This window comes from Aedes albopictus, chromosome 3 (assembly GCF_035046485.1).
Source record: "Aedes albopictus strain Foshan chromosome 3, AalbF5, whole genome shotgun sequence".
NCBI lineage: Eukaryota > Metazoa > Arthropoda > Insecta > Diptera > Culicidae > Aedes > Aedes albopictus.
The window spans coordinates 409,886,617-409,909,693 of record NC_085138.1 but is presented as its reverse complement, the minus strand read 5'-3'; the positions used below and the strand labels follow the sequence as shown (position 1 = coordinate 409,909,693).

The window sequence follows — 23,077 nt, the reverse complement described above, 5'->3', positions numbered from 1 at the left end:
TGACATTAACATTCTTAGCAAAGTCACTCCCAACGAATCGGCATATTATACTCACTTTTATCAAAACGGTTGGTACGAGATGTCCCCGTTTACTGATTCCAAAAACAATAAAAACGCTACACAGTAGGCCTGGCCGCTTTAATGCTTGTTATGCATCTCTGATGCACTGCAACCATTAATAATGACAAGAAAAATGATAGGAGTAGTCGATCTTATCATTTTCCAGGATTCTTTCAATGAATGGCTGTGTATGTGTAGACTAGACTAGACTAGACTAGAAAGATTTTTCGTTAAATTCTTTGAAACTTTCTTCGGTTATTCCTTTAATTCCTTTGTCGTTTCATTGAAGTTTCTAAAGAAATATTTTTAGAACATAATTTGGGAATTTCTTCGGCAATTTCTTTGCGGATGTCCTCACACGTGCAAAGAGAAACTCTGTGATATTGAGAATTCTTCCAAGGATTCCATCAGAAATCCCCCCAAATAGAAAAATATTTCGGGAATTATTTAAAAAAAACTCGTTCCGAGATTTCTTTACAAATTTATTCAAGAAATCCCCTCAAATTCTCCCGAAAATTTCTTCACGGGCTCTTTAAAATAAAAATCATGAATTCATTCGGAAATTTTCAGCTGGAATTAATAATTCAGTTTCTTATGGGGATTCATTCGGATATTCCACTAGATATTCCTCTGACATTTCTCTAAAGGTTATTTCAGAGAATCTTACAAGAATTTCTACAGAAAGTCTCCCATGAATTTCTTCAAAAAGGATAAATTTTGAAAACTATCCATGTTTAATATGAGAAATTTATCAGTAGATTTTTGAAAAAAATCCTCCAGGCATTTTTTTTATTTCCTCCAGAAAATCTTCTAGGGGATTTTTAAGAAATTCTGCCGGGAACGAGTACGGAGATTCGTTCAGGAATTTTTCAGAGCTATCTATCGAAAATTCATAGGTTTTTCTTAAATTTATTTTTCAAAGTTTTCAAAGAGATTATTCTAGGAATTAGTTCAAGAACTCTATTATGTAGCCTTCCTTGGATTCCTTCTAAAATTGCGCCATATAGACAGAAAATTCCGCAGAAATTCCTTTCAAATAGTCTTCGTTGGATTCTTTTTGAAAGTAAATTCACAATTTATCGCCTTAACTTCAGCCGTTTATTAGTGACAATGTTTTTTTTTCAACAAATCGTAAAGGTATTGGAACATTATATTTTATCTTCAGATTTCCATCTGGAATAGTAGGAACCTCTTAAAAAATTTCAGAAATTCCTCTAGAATTTGATCCAGAATTCCCTCTAGAGGATCTTTCTGATATTTCATAAAAAATATTCCTATACAATAGGCTTTTTGGTCCGGATAAATTATGAGCGGGGTGATTCTATTACATCCAACGTTTCGACGCTTGGTTTGGGCCTTCTTCAGGGAGGTTATATGGGTACCGCTACTTGTTTGTCGCCTGTTGTTTCACGTAGCGTTGTCGGGTTTATTGTGTTGGCTATTTGTGGGTAGATGGTGAGGGTGTAGTATTCTAAATTCGGATTTACTACTGCGTCGAACACTAACATGGCGTCAAGAAACACTGAATAGCGCTACGCCAAGCAACAGGTGACAAACAAGTAGCAGTACCCCTATAACCTCCCTGAGGAAGGCCCAAACCAAGGGTCGAAACATCGGATGTAATAGATTTACCCCGCTCATAATTTATCCGGAACGAAAAGCCAATTGTAGAGGGATAGTTTTGCCAATCAGTCGGTACAGTGGCGTAGCCAGAAATTGTCTCTGGGAGGGGTTTTCAACGGTCAATGATACATTTTTTGATTTGACACTTACATTTTGTAAACAGTAATGAGCAATTGTATTCGTAGTGTGAAAATAGCGGCGCAGCCGAAAAATTTTTCGTCGCAAAGCGCTTTATACTGAAAATTTGTTCCACAAATTTTGGCTCTGGGGGGGGGGTTTTAACACTAAAACCCCCCCCGTGGCTACGCCAGTGAGTCGGTAGTTTCCACAATTAGCATTTGTCAAAAATTCTTCCAGAAAAGTTCTCATGGGTTTCCTCCGAAATTCTTTAGGAAATCGGAGTGAAAGTTTTCGAGAAATTATCCACAGATTTCTTAAGAATTGCTTTCAGCGATTCCTTTAAAAATCAAAAGCTTAGAATTCTCCAGGAATTTGTTTTTTACAAAATATATCAGACCTCTTCTGAAATTCTTAAAAAAATCCCCCATAAAATCATTCCTTCAGAAATTTCCTCCATAAATTTCCACAAGTTTCCTCCATAAATTTCCAGGATTCCAAAATTGTTCTATATGATCCTTTTCAGAAATTCCTCCAGGAACTCAGTCTGAAAATCTACGAAGGTTTTTTTTTCAGAAGCTTCTCTACTGGTTTCTTCAGAAACTTTTCCAAAGATTATTTAAGAATTACGCGCTTGCTGCGAAATATTTCCTCAAAAATTTCAACATTTTTTTTCCAAGAATATCATGAGTTTTTTTTTTCTGAAAATCCGCCAGGGATTACTTTAGAAAGTTACCAAAAAAATTTACTTGATTTTTTTAAGTTTTTTCGTAAATATTTCGTAGGAAATTCTTCAGGAGTTCCTTTGGACATATCTCAAGAAAATTTTCTAGGGATCTATACAGAAGCTTATCTTTCATTTCTAGAAACACTTTCAGAAAATCCTCAAAAATTTTATTAAAGTACCTCTTTAAGATTTTTCTAAAACAAAATCCTCAATAATTTTTTCTAGAAATTCCACAAAGGGTTTCCCGAAGAGTTTCTACAGCTATTTATCCGAGAAGTTCTTCCAAAAATGCTCCTGAGATTCCTCCAAGAATTTCCCTGAGATTTGTTTAGATCATACTCTGGATATTCATGCAAGAGTACTTCTTCAAGATTTTTTTTAAACAAAATCCTCAATGATTTTATCTAGAAATTCCACAAAGGGTTTCCCGAAGAGTTTCTACAGCTATTTATCCGAGAAGTTCTTCCAAAAATGCTCCTGAGATTCCTCCATGAATTTCCCTGAGATTGGTTTAGACCATCCTCTAGATATTAATGCAAGAGTACTTCCTGAGATTCCGCAGGGATTCTACCGAAGATTTTTCTTCAGAAATTCCTTTACGGAATTCTTTCAGAAATTTCTAATCGGATTTTTTCTGAAATTCCTTAAGACATTCCTTCAAAAATATCTCCAATTCTCTGGAGATATTTTTCGAAGTTTTGGGGATTTCTTTAAGAATTTCTTCAAAAGTTTGTTTTTAGAAATTTCTTAATATTTATTTTCAATTCGTAAAAGGATTCCCCCGGAAAAATCTTTGAGAAACTCCATCCTTGATTTGGTGGTTCCGTCAAAAATAAATCCTTAGATTTATTCTGAGATTGCTTCTAGAATTGTGTGACATATTTCTCTAGGATTTTTTCCAGAAGTTATTTATAAATTATAAATTTTATAAAAATAATTAGAGGAATCCTTGCAAGAACCTTTGAAGCAGTTTCTAAAGAAATGTATGGAGGATCTTTTGAAGGAATATCTTAAAAAAGCCTCTGATGATGCTTTAAAGATTCCCAGAATAAATAATTTAACATTTTCTGGGGGAATTCCTGGACATAATTCCTGAAGCAGTTTCTGAAGTTATCTCTGGAGAATTTTTGGATGAATGCCTGGAAGAACACATAAAAAAACTCCTTCCTCATCAATACTTAGAAAAAAGTTGTGTTTTATGGAAAAATTTCTGGAGAGATTCCTGGAGAAATGTTTAATGGTGTTCTGAAGCAAACTTTGAAAAATATCTGAAGAAATTTCATAAAAATTGCAGATAAAGATACTGAAGGAGTAATTTCTGAAGGAATCCATGGAAGAACTACTGGAGATATCTCAGGAGGAACTGATAGAAGAATTTCGTATACAATTTCTGAAGGAAATCCTGCAGAGAGGGAGATCGAAGTGTGCTGTGCTAGGAAGTGGACGCGAAATTTTCTCGCGCTGTCAATTTTGTACCTTTTTGTGATTGTGAAAACAGAAAAATTGGATTTATTTGCAGTCGGTTGGCAGTCGAAGTTTATTTTAAAAGTTTTACTGCCTGCAGCAGCTAGTTCCGGAAAAATCTCTTGGTTCTCCACTGTAAGTAATTCGACGATTTATGACATCTGCCGGTTCCCTCTACCGAGTGGCTGTCGACGGTTAAGCCCGGAAAAAACACCCAGAATTCTCCACCGCTACACCAAACGAGTCGGAATGCAGACCGATCATCCCCGCCGAACGACTGTCAACGAGGTTCAACCGATTCCGGACTGTGCCGTGTAACTGGACGTTCTGGAGAAGAAGTCTACAATGCAAGTCAGCACTTGGGTGCCATTAAGGTTAGATCTTTCCTTTTTCATACTAGGGGCTGTCCATAAACCACGTGGTCATTTTTTTGGGACTTTTCAACCCCCCCCCCCCCTCGCGTGGTCATTAGTCCATACAAAAATTTTTATTTGTCCATACAAAATGGTCATAGGCCGAACCCCCCCCCCCTCATGACCACGTGGTTTATGGACAGCCCCCTAGTAGGCTCGGTCCGCAACGATTGCATTGCGGTAATCGTCGTTGTTTCGCGTGTGTTCATATCGATTGTCGGATCGCGGTCGGTCTCAGTTTTGGGGCGACTAGTGTGGGCCACCGTAGTGATCGTAGGTACTATCAGTACGGAATTCAGTTCTGGTCGCATGGCGCTTTTTCTTTGGCTGGACACCGGACCCAACGTACGTGGCCGACGATCGTGTGACATGCTGTGGAGCTCTCACTCGGAAGCTGCGGAACGATTTCCCACAATAATCAACTATTTTACAAAAGCTTTCACTATTCAGTTGAATTCAATTATTCAATCGTACCGTAATCAACCTTTAATTAAATAATCATATCTACTATGTACTAATGTTTACTTTTTCAGCGTTAACCAGGTAAATGATTAAACTAAATATATAACAAATTGTGATTTGCTTTTTCGCCAAGGAAAGCATCCCATTAAATCCCATCCACATCCAACTCCAGATATCTATGAAGTGGCCCAAGTTCTTGGACATGTTCTGAGTAGATATCTAATCAACATTTCCTCCCCATCCCCGCTGATCGTAAGGACCTGGCCAGGTGTCGAGAGTTCGTTAAATGAAAGGTTTGTCAAGTCCCAGGCAACTTTTCTGGCGCATTAAACGTCTCTATCGACAGCCACCCCAGGATGTGTACGGTCGGCTATGCTATGCTATGCTATGCTATGCTAATTTCTGAAGGAAATCCTGCAAAATAAAAAAAAAAATCTGGAGCAATGTTTTGGAGAACCCCACTAAATGATATCTTTGGAGAAGTTCCTTAATCATCACCGTAAAAAATCTGAAAGAAATCCTGAAGAAAAGTATTAATGAATACTAAGCAATCTCTGGAGGAATACTTGAAAGAGAAACTCGCGGAGAAAATTTTAGAAAAATCTTTTAAGAACTTTCTGGAGGCATTTCTAACTAGATGCTAGAGAGAATCCTTGATAATATATTAATCCATATCCTGAAGGAACATCTGGAAAAGTTCCAACAAAAAAGAACTCCTGGCACAAATCCCTTAGAAAAAAATGAAGAAATACACAAACAAATACACAAACTTCTGCAGCAATCCTTGAAAGATGTTCCTTACGAATCTCTGGAGGAATCCCAAAAAGAATTTCTGAACAAACTATTCTTGGAAAGTTTCACGATGAAACTTTTGAGAAATTTCTTGAAAAAAATCTAGAAGAAGACCTAAGGCAAATTCCAGGAGAAATTCCTGCAAGAATCTGGAGGAATCCCTGGAGCAATTTTCAAAGAAAAACATGAACAGGAATGCATTTTTAAGAGAATTTTGGAATCTTGCTGCGATTTTTTTTGAAAATCCTGCAAAAAAGCTTCTTTCTACAAAAATTTACGAGAATAATAATAACACTAGTTTTCAGCATTTTTGAACTCGGTAAGTTGATGATCGTTTTTGATGTAGAATCATGCCCTGAATTCGAAAACGCGAAGGAAAAAAATTACAGTAGAGCGGAAATTTTTTCGACTTTTCATACAAGGTTGATGATTTGAAATCGATTTTTGTTCTATTTTAAAGCAATGTCGCTCACTTCAAACATCTCAGTCTCCGTAATGAATGTTCCGATTTAGCTAAATTTTTTTTGCAATTTCTCATCGTAATAGGCTGTTTTACCTCACGCAAATCTGACAGGAAAAGGCCTACTTTCCTACACCCAATTAACAGTGCTGTAATGGTTCATTACAGCACTGATTTGCGTTGCGTAATGAACCATTACAGCACTGTTTCCACCAGTTTTGATCAACTTCTTGATGCTTTCTAGACGCAGTTTTGAAAAATTGTGACAACTGCACAGTATAACCTGTTATGATCAGATTTTCTTAAACATGGCTATGAACATCAGTGTGCAGTTTGATGAAAAAGTTTTGTTAAAAACTATCCTCAGGCGGTAATTTATGAAATTGCAAAAAACGTTGTACGTAACTCGGTGCAGAACTCGATTTTTCCAGCACTCGTTATTATCCAACTCGGCAAGCCTCGTTGGATAAATGTACAACTCGTGCTGTAAAAATCTTTATTCTGCACCTTGTTGCGTAAACTACTATTACTGTAACTCGCCTACATATGATATGTCAAATAAACGTTCAGAAAGAATTTTTAAATGTTTTTTTTTCTCATTAAAAAAATACATTTCTTCACATATTTTTGGAAATTTTGCTAAAATTTAAGGAGATCGTCCCCAAAACCCGCAAATATCTTGAATTTCATCAATCTGTCGCAAAACCTGTATTCAGATGATCGAATGGTATTATATTCAGCTTTTAATTTATGAAAAAAGATTTAAAATTGGTTGAACAAAACGCAAGATATTTGAATTTTATTAAATTCTATATTTTAAAAAGTTGTAAAACTCGATATTGAGCTCAAACTCAAAAACTGTTCTACTTTAAATTTTTTGAAGCACGGATTCGAAATAAGCGCTAAATTTTGTTTCAAAAAATTTGGTCGTTGACAGTAGTTCACTACTTTCGTTTTATTTTGTAAACTAGTGTAATTATTCCTGAAAGAATCCCTGTAGAAATTTTTGGTGGTGTCCTTGAAGGTGATCACGGAGAAGATTATTAAGAAAAATATAAGAAGGACTATAGTCTAGAAGAATTGATCGAAGAAATTTTTGAAAAATTCTTGAATTCTTCGCTGCAAATTACAAAACAAAAATCGTGTGAAAAATTATGAAAGGGTTCCTTGGAATCGTTCTGTGTTAGGCGCTATATTGAAGTCATTCCTTTGAAGTCGTGCTGCTGCAACAATTTCTTCGTAAATTATATCGGCTTTTTTTGGATATACCTTCGCCATTTCATCGAGGGAGTTCTTGAGCAATTCTTGAATTAAAAAAAAACCCGAACGATTCCCTGGATGAATTTACAAAAGGAGTGGACATTTAAAAAAAATACTGTGGAACTCCTGGAGAATTTCTAAACATTAGTGTTAGAAGAATTCCTGTAGTTACTCCTACAGGATGTGTTGTAGCAACTCCTAAAGAAATTATATAATATATAACTCCTGAAGAAATCCTAGAACAAATTTCAGAAGAAACCCATGGAGACATTCTTGAGGGACTTTCCAAAAAAATCGAATGAGCTTTTGTAAATATTTTCGAGGAAACTTCTGGAGAAATTCCTAACCTGGGGAAATCCCAGATGGAAGTCCTAGGGGAATTCCTTATTAATTTTGTGGAGGAGTTAAAAAAAACTCCTGAGGAGTTGTTGTCGGAACTCCAGAAGAAATTCCCGTACAAACTTCTGATAAACAGCATGGAGAAACTGCTGAAAAAAATCTTAAGAGGACCCCTAAAAAATTACGATAAAGCATTTGGGGATATTGTCGAAAGGAAATCCTGGAGGAATCCCACTGGACACTCTAGGGGGTATTCACGAAAGAGTTCCTAAAACATTCCAGATGGAACTCACGGGTAAATTCTCAAATTAGCACCTGGTGGCATCTCCGTTGGAATTTTTCGACAATAAAGATTGACGACATTCCGGGAAAAATGTGAAGGAGCTCGTAGAGTGATTCCTTAGGACATTCCCGAAAAATGTCATTGGGGAATCTCATGGAAATATAGAAGGATAAATTCCTGCAGGTTTTTTTTTTATGAAAATTGATCGTGTAATAATTTGTGAACAAACCATTTTCAAATGTATTCATGAAGAAACATTTTAAGGAATTCATCCTGGGAACTTTTTTAAAGGGACTTATAAGTGAAATCCAACTGGTCTTCATTGGGAAAGCTCCAACATAATTCTTACAAAAGAAATGCCTGATAGAGGCGTCCAAGAAGAAATTTCCGCTCACAGAATCCCAGAAACTATTTCGGTTGCCGGAATCACGGAAGTGATTCCTGCTGTCAGAATCTCGATAGGAATAGTTGCTGAAAGAATTCTAGAAGAAACTCCTTCCGGAGGAACACTAAATAAAATTTGTTTAGAAGATATTATTAATTGAATATCTGGATAAACAAAAAAAAACTGCTGGAGGAATTTCAAAAGAAAATATCGAATGAATCCTAAAAGAAACTTATGGATATGCATTCCTGAAGGCACGGTGCTTCATTTACCGTTATTATCAAAAAAAAAAAAAAAATGTACCATCAAAACCTGAAACGCCATTCTCTTTCTTCATCATTCCTACACCTCTGGACAAATTTTGAAAATAATCGTTGGACAAATTTTTGAGTTACGCCCTTTTAAAGAGCCTAACCCCTAAAAAATCAGGGTTTCTATAGAAAAACATCATATTTCATAACAGAAGCATGCTTCTGCCAACAAAATATGAAACGCCATTCTCTTTCTTCATCATTCCTACACCTCTGGATAATTTTTTAAAATAATCGTTAAACGAAATTTTGAGTAACGCTCTTTTAAAGGGCCTTACCCCTAAACAAATTGGGGTTTCTATAGAATACCATCATATTTCATAACAGAAGCATGCTTCAAAGCCCCAAATTATGAAAAGTATCATTAATAATGCTACAATTTCATACTATGCACTAATATAGAATGCATTGTGTATAAAAATTAGCCATAACGCCAGTATAAGGGAAGTATTCTTTAACCTGTAGGATACGGACGTTGTTGGCTTCATTTACTATTATAGCCAGAACAATATACAATGAAAAACATAAACGACAGTTCATTTACTTTTTCATTTATATAGTTAATGCACACCCATAAACTGAATTTCAAAAATAATGTTGGTCAAATTCTCCAGTTACGCCCATTTGAAGGTTATAAGTACTTATAGTAGAATTATTATAAAACTTAGTTTCATTTACTCACGTTTATTCTTCGGTAACGTAGTTTAGCAGTTAAATATAGAACTATCATTACAATTGATCTTCTCAATCCTTAGTTTTGTATGTTTATTAATTGAAAACGGCATTCACCAATAAATCTAACGTATGAGATAGGCGCATGTCATCGCTTGATTTGTCTATAAAAAAAGCAATACAAAAAACTTACGTTCCACGCTATGAATGGCAATTGATACAAACATGATTGCTTCCTACATGTTTGAAAATATTTCCCTTATATTAGCGTAATGGCCAATTTGTATACAAACATCAATACAAATAGCCAATATTATTAGCGCATAGTATCAAATTGTAGCATTATTTATGATACGTTTTATTATTTGGGACTTCAAGGTATGCTTTTGTTATGAAATATGATGATTTTCTATAGAAACCCTGATTTTTTAGGGGTTAGGCCCTTTAAAAGGGCGTAACTCAGAATTTCGTCTAACGATTATTTTAAAAATTTGTTCAGAAGTGTAGAAAAGATAAAGAAGGAGCATGGCGTTTCAGCCCAATTAACACACTTGTCACGGAAGAATCATGGCGGCGCAGGTTTTTGTTGCGCAGAAGTCACTGTGATTTACTTCTAACAAATAAACAGTTACTTGCTAGAAGTAAGTCACAGTGACTTCTGCGCAACAAAAAGCTGCGCCGCCGTGACTCTTCGGTGACAAGTGTGTTACTTAGGAGGTTTTGATGGCAGAAGCATGCTTCTGTTATGAAATATGATGGTATTCTATAGAAACCCCTATTTTTTTAGGGGTAAGGCCCTTTAAAAGGGCGTAACTCAAAAATTCGTCTAACGATTATTTTCAAAATTTGTCCAGAGGTGTAGAAATGATAAAGAAAGAGAATGGCGTTTCAAATTTTGATGGCAGAAAAATGCTTCTGTTATGAAATATGATGTTTTTCTATAGAAACCCGGATTTTTTAGGGGTTAGGCCCTTTAAAAGGGCGTAACTCAAAATTTCGTCCAACGATTTTTTTAAAAATTTGTCCAGAGGTGTAGGAATGGTGAAGAAAGAGAATAGCGTTTCAGGTTTTGATGGTATATTTTTTTTGATAATAACGGTAAATGAAGCACCGTGGAAGGTATTCTTGCTAGCAGAGTGCCAAAGAGAATTCCTGCTAAGGAAACCTCAGAAGTATATCGATTATGTAAGAAAGTTGATGGAGGAATTCCAAACGTAATTCCTACTTGAAGAAAGCCAAGCCGAATTAGACGGTGACAAATACAAACCGAACTGAAATTTGATATGCTGCAAGACAAGCCCGTGCGCAAAGGGGGGGGGGGGTTTAACCCCTCCCATTGCCGATGTTCCATACACTAGGTGCCCCTCCGCCCTTTGCTAAAATTAGGAAAAACCCCTCCCTTGACGCCTTTTCTATGCACGGGCCTGCTGCAAGGCAAGTTAAGGTTTTCATACTTTCGGCCACTATGTTTCAACATCGCTTCAACATTGCATGCTGTGGTGGTTGAAGAAGGTAATCGAATTCTTTTTTGGTGACTTTCCATTCAATTTGAAATAATTTCTGAAGAAGAAGATTCTGTTCGAAACATGATTTTAAGTTCAGTAGAGAAATTACTGAAAACTTAATTCGTAGAGATAACTCTTCTACATTTTCGAGGTTCTAGCAGGTAAAAAACTTTCATAAAATAAAATAAAATCTCAGAAATAAAACAAATGAAAAAAATAATAATAAAAAGTATTGAGATTTCTTTATTGATATTAGGCCGTTACAAATATTTATTTCACTTTTTGTCCCACCACTCTTTGCCTGGTCGAGGGGGGGGGAGGGGGATAAAAATAATAAAGCATTTAATCTGCAAAATATTAAAAACTCATCGGATTTGTTAAAAAATTTTTAGTGAGACCCGATATTTTGATAAATATTTTTTTATCTGCCCCCTCAAAATGCTAAATCCAGCCAAAAAATTTTGAGGGGGGGGGGGGGGAGACAAAAAGTCAAAATTAAATTTGTATCAGCCTTATTCCTATACATTAGCGTGGTTCAAAAAATCGTTTTTGCTCCACACCGCTTATTCGATTCCTATCCAGATTATATGCCTTCTCCCAAAATTTGAGCTCATTTGGTTGAAAATTGAGACTGCACAAGCCCTTCAAAGTTTTTATGAGAATTACTATGGGAAAACGATATTTTTCATTCAATCCACCGTAGCATTTCCTCTAGTGCCCTAGTGGGTTAGTCGACCCTTGGTAATCCTAGGCTACTCTATCAGCTACAACTTTGCCGAAGACCGCATTCAAATCGAACGCCTCATTAATTAGTTACCGATTTTTATCCACAATCGAAATCTTTACTCATGATGGTTAAACTATTCGGTGGGCATCACTGCATTTTGCAGTGAAACATAGTAGCCATGATTTCAGTGTGCTATCTTTGGCGCCATATCCAGCAATGTTGCCTGCTAGGAGGCTTGAGGATCACTGTTAAAGTTTGCCCAGTTGGATACAAATCGATAACTTATTAATGAGGCGTCCGATTTGAATGCGGTTTTCGTCAAAGTTGTAGCTGATAGAGTATCCTAGGATTACCAAGGGTCGACTAACCCAATAGGGCACTTGGGGAAAAGCTACGGTGGATTGAATGAAAAACATCGTTTTCCCATAGTAATTCCCATACAAACTTTGAAGGGCTTGTGCAGTCTCAATTTTCCACCAAATGAGCTCAAATTTTGGGAGAAGGCATATAATCTGGTTGGGAATCGAATAAGCGGTGTGGAGCAAAAACGATTTTTTGAACCACGCTACTATACATGTATCAGAAAAACAACAATAAACTTTATCCTCACTTTACCTAGGGTATAACTTTTTCCTCAGAAGTCGGATCACTTCGCGATCTTCGACAAAGTTCTTTGGCATATAGTCACCTACAAAAATGCTAAAGCGTTTATTTATTGAACGCTTACAGCGCCCCCTAGCGGCCAAATTCGAAAACTTAAAATTTCTGCATACACTTGGCCAAGTTTTCCCATACAAACTTCGAGCGTTTTCAGCGCCCCCTTAGGCTCATTCGATTTTGCTCAAATTTTGAACGTAGCTTCTGGAAGTCCAAAACATCTGATTTAGGAGGTAAGACTTGGCATTTTTCGAAATGTTTGATTTTCATATAAGTTTGGGCCACCCTAGTGTATATGTCTTCTTTGAACTGTGAGCGTTATTTTTTCAATATGTATCTGGGACGTCCACTTCATATTTTCCCATGAGTTTCTTTGCAGGAAGTAACAGTAAATATGTACAACTAATGGATAAAACAAAACTGCGAATATTTTCATATTGTTGTGTTCGCACAACCGAAGGAAAACTGTTTTGTCTTTTAGTCCATAATTCCAAGATACAAAGGCAAACGAACTAAAGAAACCCAAGGCAATAACACAAGTTAACATCGATTTATATTTCACGCTTTCCACTTACCCTCGAGTTATCGAAGAACGGCGTAATCATAAACCCAATCAGTATGACGGAAAAGCTATACAGCAATATCAGTATGAACACCGGCAGATAGTTGGTGTGCTGGAAAACTCCGAGCGAGAAGAGTAAAATCACCGAAACGAACGTCAGAAAGGTGACAAAAACGGCGTAGATAATGAACCAACCGCACCTGTAAAAGAAGGCGAAACCCCGTGTTGTTAATGGCCTTGAGAAAAGGATATGCTTCCCCCATACCAAAAGACCGAATCACGCAACCCCATTATTTTGAGGCCCTCCTTGATGTGGTTCTCCTTCTCGCCGACTATCAGTATCAGCAGATATGTGATGAACTGGGACAGGGCCATCACCATGTAGATCGGTATCACTAGTCTGAACGCAACCATCCAATTACCCGTATAGGCTTCCTTGGGAAACATCTCCAGCGTGATGTGAGGTATCTGTATGTCGTCGTTTTGGGTCACAATCTGGAAGGAATAATGGGGACATTAAGTATTGACTAGTTTTAGAAAGAAATGTTCCATAAGAAACCTTGATTTTGGTGTAATCCAGTAGCGTCTGCAGGGCGATGAACCCCGAGTAGTAGTATTGATTCACCGGGCAGGAGTCACCGGTTTCGATCGGAATCACGGCCGACCAGTAGCTGTCCGATTGTCTGCACGTGACCAACGAGGAGTACAGCTCCGTTGTCGACGGCGTTACGAAGAACGATGGATTGGTACGAATTTCGTACTTCAGCTGACCGTACAGCGGATCGTCGCTGTGGAAAATCAGTGCCAGGGGCATTTTGTCCGGGTCTCGCCAGTACGCAGAGAGCAGATCCTCCTGGGAGTCGTACAGGATCCAGTTGATGGGGTAGACCCCACCACTGTGATGTCGGTTGGATCGCCATAGCTCATTGACTGCTTCCAGGAACGGCTGGAAACCGAACAGGGTTAGCTGATTCATGGTACTGTTTAATATTAGGGTTTGCCCAGCTCTAAGTTACCTTATTCCCCAATCAATGTACGTTTTGCATAAAAACAGAATGTGCTTGAACTATTTTTGATTTGCTGATTTAATAATGTAACTATTTAAATGATACAATACACCTTTTGGGCTTCAAAATTGTGAGTCGATGATTTGGAAGAGGTGTCCAGCATAGATCTGGTCCTCACAAGTTACTACCTCATGCTTCCACGGGTCAACCCATAACAACATCAAAGACTGTCGGTTAAGAATTGTGTACATAACTGGTAATGTAGCCATAATGTAGGCATAATGGAAAATATTCACATAATGTTCATTATGCTTTTAATTTGAGTTGCATCATGAATATTATGCATTCCCGAGGAGAGGAGAATAGCAAATTAACCTTCTTCGGGCATTAGAAAAAAGTTACGAATAATGCATTGGGGTCATTATGACCCAGAAAATCAAACTCTTATAGAATGATGATTTTTTCACCAATTCAAATGACCAAAGTCTTATATGATAGATAATTTCGTTAAGAATGTGTTGATATGTTGAAATAGTGGTTCCGGGAACATTGGCCACCGGGAATCTGCTACACAGGGCACCATGTCGGACATGTGGGATAGCACTACATTTTGCCAGTAGTTGTGGAATAACTCGCGTTCTGGACCACTTAGAAGGATACTGTCTTCGGCAAAGTTTCTCAGAAGACTAAGAGCTTTCACATAGGAAACAATTTAGTTCGAGAATCTCTCACTGCGTGGCGCTAGTGTTCTTAGGAGCTTCCAGTCCAGTCTGAACGTCGAATATCTCGTGTTCTGGACCACCTAGAAGGATACTGTCTTCGGCAAAGTTGCTCAGAAGACTAAGAGCTTTCACATAGGAAACAATTTAGTTCGAGAATCTCTCACTGCGTGGCGCTAGTGTTCTTAGGAGTTTCCAATTCAGTCTGAACGTCGTATATCTCGTGTTCTGGACCACTTAGAAGGATACTGTCTTCGGCAAAGTTGCTCAGAAGACTAAAGGCTTTCACATAGGAAACAATTTAGTTCGAGAATCACTCACTGCGTGGCGCTAGTGTTCTTAGGAGCTTCCAGTTCAATCTAAACGTCGTATATCTCGTGTTCTGGACCACCTAGAAGGATACTGCCTTCGGCAAAGTTGCTCAGAAGACTAAGAGCTCTTACGTAAAAAACAATTTAGTTCGAAAATCACTCACTACGTGGCGCTAGTGTTCTTAAGAGCTTCCAGTTCAATCGGAACGTCGTATATCTCGTGTTCTGGTCCACCTAGAAGGAGACTGTCTTCGGAAAAGCTACTCAGAAGACTAAGAGCTTTCACATAGGAAACAATTTAGTTCGAGAATCTCTCACTGCGTGGCGCTAGTGTTCTTAGGAGCTTCCAGTCCAGTCTGAACGTCGAATATCTCGTGTTCTGGACCACCTAGAAGGATACTGTCTTCGGCAAAGTTGCTCAGAAGACTAAGAGCTTTCACATAGGAAACAATTTAGTTCGAGAATCTCTCACTGCGTGGCGCTAGTGTTCTTAGGAGTTTCCAATTCAGTCTGAACGTCGTATATCTCGTGTTCTGGACCACTTAGAAGGATACTGTCTTCGGCAAAGTTGCTCAGAAGACTAAAGGCTTTCACATAGGAAACAATTTAGTTCGAGAATCACTCACTGCGTGGCGCTAGTGTTCTTAGGAGCTTCCAGTTCAATCTAAACGTCGTATATCTCGTGTTCTGGACCACCTAGAAGGATACTGCCTTCGGCAAAGTTGCTCAGAAGACTAAGAGCTCTTACGTAAAAAACAATTTAGTTCGAAAATCACTCACTACGTGGCGCTAGTGTTCTTAAGAGCTTCCAGTTCAATCGGAACGTCGTATATCTCGTGTTCTGGTCCACCTAGAAGGAGACTGTCTTCGGAAAAGCTACTCAGAAGACTAAGAGCTTTCACATAGGAAACAATTTAGTTCGAGAATCACTCACTGCGTGGCGCTAGTGTTCTTAGGAGCTTCCAGTCCAGTCTGAACGTCGAATATCTCGTGTTCTGGACTACTTAGAAGGATACTGTCTTCGGCAAAGTTGCTCAGTAGACTAAGAGCTTTCACATAGGAAACAATTTAGTTCGAGAATCACTCACTGCGTGGCGCTAGTGTTCTTAGGAGCTTCCAGTCCAGTCTGAACGTCGTAAATCTCGTGTTCTGGACCACTTAGAAGGATACTGTCTTCGGCAAAGTTGCTCAGTAGACTAAGAGCTTTCACATAGGAAACAATTTAGTTCGAGAATCACTCACTGCGTGGCCTAGTGTTCCTATGAGCTTCCAGTTCAGTCTGAACGTCGTATATCTCGTGTTCTGGACCACTTAGAAGGATACTGCCTTCGGCAAAGTTGCTCATAAAACTAAGAGCTTTCACATAGGAAACAATTTAGTTCGAGAATCACTCACTGCGTGGCGTTAGTGTTCTTAGGAGCTTCCAGTTCAATCTAAACGTCGTATATCTCGTGTTCTGGACCACTTAGAAGGATACTGCCTTCGGCAAAGTTACTAAGTAGACTATTAGCTTTCATATAGGAAACAATTTAGTTCGAGAATCTCTCACTGCGTGGCGCTAGTGTTTTTAGGAGCTTCCAGTTCAGTCTGAACGTCGTATATCTCGTGTTCTGGACCACCTAGAAGGATACTGTCTTGCGGAAAGTCACTCAGCAGACTGAAAGCTTTCAAATAGAAAACAATGTAGTTCTAGTGCTCTTAGGAGCTTCAAGTTTAGTCTGAACGTCGTATATCTTGAGAAAAGTTATTCAGAAGACTGAGAGCTTTCACATAGAATACAATTTAGTTCGAGAATCACTCGCTATGTGGCGCTAGTGCTTTTGGGAGATTCCAGTTCAGTCTGGACATCGTATAGGGTAGAAGCTTCAGTTTTGGCCAGTCCGGAGTTTTGGCCATAGTGCGATATTGAGCCTGTTGCGTTCTAATTCGGCATAAATTTATTTTTTACTAGTAGATCCTAATACAATATGATGATTACATCTGTGAAAACCACACATTTTGATTAAAAACTGGAAGAAAAAAATATATTTCCTTAAAAAATCAGCACCCATATATCTATTTTGGCCAGGGTGCTTCTAATTTGGCCACTCCCATAAGAAATACACGTGATTGGCCAAAATAGAAACCAAACTTAAGAATATGGCCAAAACTGCGGCAGAGCTTCTATTTTGGCCAGTGCCACTTTTAATTAAAAAATCAAGTATTGGTTTGATTTTTGCATTTTTCCTTCAAAATATAGATTGAAACCTTTCATTTGACACATTGGTTGTTTTCATAGGATTATTGGTTATTTTTATAAAAATGATTTCTCTTAGACTGGCCAAAACCGGTACCCGCACCCTATCTCGCGATCTGAACCACTTAGAAGGGAATACTGTCTTGGGAAAAACTGATCAGAAGACTAAGAGCTTCCGCATATAAAACAATTTAGTTCAAAAATCGCTCACTCTGTGGCGCTAGTAGTCTGTGGCGTCGTGAATCTCGCGTTTTGAACCACTTAGAAGGATACGGCATGGGTGCACATAAGATTGAAGGCTTTCACATAGAGAATGGTTTAGTTCGAAAATTACTCACTACGTGACACTAGTACTTTTCTAAGCTTTTAGTTTGTTCTAAACTTTCTAAACCACCTAGGTGGATACTGTCTTCGGCAAAGTTACTCAGAACACTGAAAGCTTTCACATGGAAAACAAACTGAATTTCCTGACTTCACCCACTTAGAAGGATACTGTCTTTGACAAAGTTGCGTTTTCACATAAGGCACAATTTAGTTCAAGCTACTCACTACGTGACGCTAGTGTTCTTGGGGTATCCAGTTATGTCTAAACGTAGTATATCTCGCAATCTAGACCACTTTGAAGGATATGTTTTTGCCCATAAGACTAAAAACTTTCACATTGAAATCATTCCAGTTCGAGATCCTCTCACTACGTGGAATTTTTTGGTTTAAACTTTGTATATATCACGCTCTGGACCACTACGAAGGACACTCTCTTTGACAGAATTTCCCAGAAGACTTAGAGCTTTCATATATAGTCTAGTCGTCATTTATCCCGCATTTTGGACCACTCGAAAGAATGCCGTTTTAAAAACGTTGCTGAGACGACTTCCTTCAAGACAACAATTAAGTTCGAGATTTAATCACTATATTGATTAAGTTCTATAATAAGCTACGAGTTTGGTCTAAGCGTCCTACATTTCGCGTTTTGAACCATTTAAAAAAATACAGGTTTCAGAAGATTTGCTTAGAAGAATAAAAGCTTTTTAATTTGTATAGGAGGTTTTCAAGAAATCTCTTTGGGGATCTACTATTAAAATTTCCTAGACAATTGATAAAAAGTTTTCCGGCAGTTATTTTGGAACTTTTCAATAATTCCTTTGAAAACACTTTCGGCATTTTTGACAATTGCTTTGGAAAACCATTTTGCATTTCATTTAAAAATATATTCATATTTTTTTAATGTTTTAATTTTTTTATCTTCGGAAAGTATTTTTAAGAATTGTTTTTTTTTATTTCTTTGGTAACACCTTCGGAAAATTCTTCTAAACTTTGTTGGCAATCATTCAGAAAACTCTTTGATATTTTTTGTACTTATTTGATTGCTTCGACAATTCCTTCAATAGTTCTCTCCGCAAATTCTTTGTTATTATTTTTGCTTTCATTTTTCAATACATATTTTGTTTGAGTATTTGTTCTGCAATTAGAATGAAAATTCATTGAAAAATTCCTTTGAGAATTTTTTTGATAAATACTTTTAAAATGTCTTCCTGAAATTTCTTATTGATTCCTTTCTGCAGTTTCGTCGGCAAATTAATTGTGATATTACCTAGCAATTCCTTTGGTAATTTGTTCTTCAATTTCTTTAAAAATCACACAGTAATTCCTTTGAAAATGATCGTGAAATTACATCAAGATTATTTGGAAACTTCTTTTGCAATGCTTTCGGAAGTGCCTTCGACAGCTTATTTGGTATTCTTTTTGGAAATATCTTCTGCTTCGGAATTTACTTCAGGATTTCCTTGTGAAATTTCAGTAGCAATTCCTTTGGAAAGTCATTCGGTAATTTCTTGAGGGTGCCTTCAACTATTTCAACATTCAAACGTTTTTGGAAATTGCTTTTTGAAACATTCTGATTTTTTTCTAGAACTTCTTGATTTTTGATGAACTTCTTGAAAACACCTTGATTATTGGAAATTATTTAGGTAATTTCGATAAGATTTTCTCCGGCCACACCATTGTATTTTTTTCAATTCGTAAGGAGTATCTGATTGAATTTCCAAAGTAATAACAAACGAAATTCTGTAAGGATTTTCTAAAGGAATTTCCAATGCTGAAAGAATACTGAAGAATTTTTTAAAAATTAAATTGCACAGAGCTGTCGAAAGAATTGCAAAACAAATTGCCAGTTAAATTTCCAAAGGGATTGCAGATGAAACTTCCAAAGAAAGCCGGGATGAACCTGCCTACGGCAGAAAATCCCGTTATTCGGGGATAAAAAAAAACTTCCAAAGAAATTGATAAAGGAAATCCCGTAAGAGTTGCCTGATAAATTTGCACACCGTCTTCAGCCAAAGACCACAGACTGAATATAACTTACACTAGACAACGGATAACATGTAAAACTGTAATACATGTAGTGGTTCAATGGGGCTGGGGGGGGCTGGGGTGGTTCGGCCAATGACCATTTTGTATGGACAAATAAAACAAATTGTATGGACTAATGACCACGGGGGGGGGGGGTGAAAAGTCCCAAAAAAATGACCACGTGGTTTATGGACAGCCCCAATGAAGAATTTTCCGTTTGGCGAAATTTTTCTCTCGACCGGAATGGGAATCGAACCCACAATCCGTAGTTTACAATAGCCTAAAAGGCTTGCGTTACTAACAGTACGATCACGAACCCCACAGTTATGCTGTGTGTATTTTCAAAAATAATAACTTCAAAAAATTTCCAATATTACTGCTGAGAAATTTCCAAAAGATTTATCGTACAAAATTCCAAAGAATTGCCGAAATAGAAAACCCAAAAAAAAACTTATATGAAGTTTTAGATCAAATGCAAAAAAAATTGCTGAAAGGATTTTCAATGAATTTGCTGAAGAAATTCCGCCAAAAGGAAATGCGAAATGTTTTCACAGGGTTACTTTTAAGAAATTCACCAAACCGATTTGCAAAGGAAATACCGAATCAGTAAGAATTGGCAAATATGTTTCCAAAAGAATGTTGAAAATATTCCCAAAGTAATAAGCAGAGGCTTTTCCAAACAAATTGTAAAAAAAAAACAAAAAGAATATTCAGACGGGATCCCCAAAGAAATTTCTGCAGAAGAAATTTCTAAAGAAGACCACAAAGTCATTGCAAAAGCATTTGTTACATAAGTTCCTAAAAAAAACATTGAAAACTTTCACCAAAGAAATTGCGAGTTCAATTGTCGCTCAGACAGTTTTCAAAAGAATTGGCAAACAAATTCCAAAAATAATTTAGCAGGCTACGAATGAGTGTAATCAGTTTTGTACCTTTTAATCCCACCCTATTTTGCTTATCCTTTGACATCACTTATTCGTAGAGGGTACTCTGCTTAGAGGGTTCGAAAAGTAGGTACAAGATCATAATGTAGCAGGTTTAAAAAATCCCAAACAAATTCCCGAAGGAACTTTCAAAGTGATTTTAGAACCGATTTTCAAAGAAATTTTGATTGTTTTGGATTGCTGCACAGATATCCAAAATTATAACTGAAAAAAAAAGAATAAACTACTTGACACCGAGATTAAACTGACAGCTCCAAAGGACACAACTACCACGTTGTGAGCGAATTTTGAAATAAACTTTCAATGTGAAAGCTTCTTTTCTTCTAGGAAGGTTTTACAAACATAGTAACATGGATATACAACGATTACCAGCTTCTAAGAACAATACACCCCAAATATTTTTTCCTGAAATTTGCCGAGTTGAAAGTTTTAGCAAAATATTTGTGAAAATACAGCAAGGTTTGCTGATTTGTTCAGGCAAATCTACTGATCACCATCAACGTTTTGCTGTAACTCAGCAAATTTTGCCGAAAGTTCAACATAAAAAGCTTATTCGTTAAGCTCAGCAAAATTTGGCTGAAAGCGTCTTGGTGTGTAGCATCACATCATGAAAACTCTAAGTCTTTTGAGCAACTTTACCGAAGGCAGTATCCTTCTAAGTGATCAAGAGCGCAAGATATACGACGTTCAGACTGAACTAGAAGCTGCTAAGAACACTCGCGCCACGCAGTGAGTGATTTTCGAACTAAATTGTTTCCTATGTAAAAGCTTTTAGTCTTCTGAACAACTTTGCCGGAGGCAGTATCCTTCTAAAAGGTCAAGAACACGAGATATACGACGTTCAGGCTGAACTGGAAGCTCCTAAGAACACTAGCGCCAGCAGTGAGTGATTCTCGAACTAAATTGTTTTCTAAGTGAAAGCTCTTAGTCTTCTGAGCAACTTTGCCGAAGACAGTATCCTTCTAGGTGATCTAGAACGCGAGATATTCGACGTTCAGACTGAGCTGAAGCACCTTAGAACACTAGCACCACGCAGTGAGTAGTTTTCGAACTAAATTGTTTCCTATATGAAAGCTCTTAGTCTACTGAGCAACTTTGCCAAAGACAGTATCCTTCTAGGTGGTCCAGAACACGAGATATACGACGTTCAGATTGAACTGGAAGCTCCTAAGAACACTAGCGCCACGTAGTGAGTGATTTTCGTACTAAATTGTTTTCTATGTGAAAGCTCTTAGTCTTCTGAGTAACTTTGCCGAAGGCAGTATCCTTCTAGGTGGTCCAGAACACGAGATATACGACGTTCAGACTGAACTGGAAGCTCATAGGAACACTAGCGCCACGCAGTGAGTGATTCTCGAACTAAATTGTTTCCTATGTGAAAGCTCTTAGTCTTCTGAGCATTTTTGCCGAAGATAGTACCCTTCTAGGTGGTCCAGAACGCGAGATATACGACGTTCAGACTGAACTGGAAGCTCATAGGAACACTAGCGCCACGCAGTGAGTGATTCTCGAACTAAATTGTTTCCTATGTGAAAGCTTTTAGTCTTCTGAGCAACTTTGCCGAAGACAGTATCCTTCTAAGTGGTCCAGAACACGAGATATACGACGTTCAGATTGAAGTGGAAGCTCCTAAGAACACTAGCGCCACGCAGTGAATGATTTTCGTACTAAATTGTTTCCTATGTAAAAACTTTCAGTGTTATGAACAACTTTGCCGAAGGCAGTATCTTTCTAAAAGGTCAAGAACACGAGATGTACGACGTTCAGACTGAACTGGAAGCTCCAAAGAACACTAGCGCCAGCAGTGAGTGATTCTCGAACTAAATTGTTTTCTAAGTGAAAGCTCTTAGTCCTCTGAGCAACTTTGCCGAAGACAGTATCCTTCTAGGTGATCTAGAACGCGAGATATACGACGTTCAGACTGAGCTGAAGCACCTTAGAACACTAGCGCCACGCAGTGAGTGATTCTCGAACTAAATTGTTTCCTATGTGAAAGCTCTTAGTCTTCTGGGCAACTTTGCCAAAGACAGTATCCTTCTAGGTGGCCCAGAACACGAGATATACGACGTTCAGATTGAACTGGAAGCTCCTAAGAACACTAGCGCCACGCAGTGAGTGATTTTCGTACTAAATTGTTTTCTATGTGAAAGCTCTTAGTCTTCTGAGTAGCTTTGCCGAAGGCAGTATCCTTCTAGGTGGTCCAGAACACGAGATATACGACGTTCAGACTGAACTGGAAGCTCATAGGAACACTAGCGCCACGCAGTGAGTGATTCTCGAACTAAATTGTTTCCTATGTGAAAGCTCTTAGTCTACTGAGCAACTTTGCCGAAGACAGTATCCTTCTAAGTGGTCCAGAACACGATATATACGACGTTCAGACTGGGCTGGAAACCCCTAAGAACACTAGCGCCACGCAGTGAGTGATTCTCGAACTAAATTGTTTCCTATGTGAAAGCTCTTAGTCTTCTGAGCAACTTTGCCGTAGACAGTATCCTTCTAGGTGGTCCAGAACACGAGGTATACGACGTTCAGACTGGGCTGGAAACCCCTAAGAACACTAGCGCCACGCAGTGAGTGATTCTCGAACTAAATTGTTTCCTATGTGAAAGCTCTTAGTCTTCTGAGCAACTTTGCCGAAGATAGTACCCTTCTAGATGGTCCAGAACGCGAGGTATACGACGTTCAGACT

At 37.8% G+C, this 23,077-nt stretch overlaps 1 protein-coding gene across 2 annotated transcripts in view; it reads right to left on the bottom strand.

The window, feature by feature from the left end:
- Window positions 1-23,077, bottom strand: part of LOC109426452 (cholesterol transporter ABCA5-like) — a 40,865-nt gene that overhangs the window by 7,675 nt on the left and 10,113 nt on the right. For both annotated transcript variants that reach the window (XR_009998656.1, XM_029875496.2), the window contains exons 3-5: window positions 13,379-13,765; window positions 13,085-13,314; window positions 12,833-13,019 (exon numbers count right to left, since the gene is read on the bottom strand). Coding sequence is in view for 1 of the 2 variants with exons in the window: in XM_029875496.2 (XP_029731356.2) it covers window positions 12,833-13,019; window positions 13,085-13,314; window positions 13,379-13,765 (804 nt within the window). In the remaining variant the exon portion in view is untranslated. The remainder of the gene's footprint in view (window positions 1-12,832; window positions 13,020-13,084; window positions 13,315-13,378; window positions 13,766-23,077) is intronic.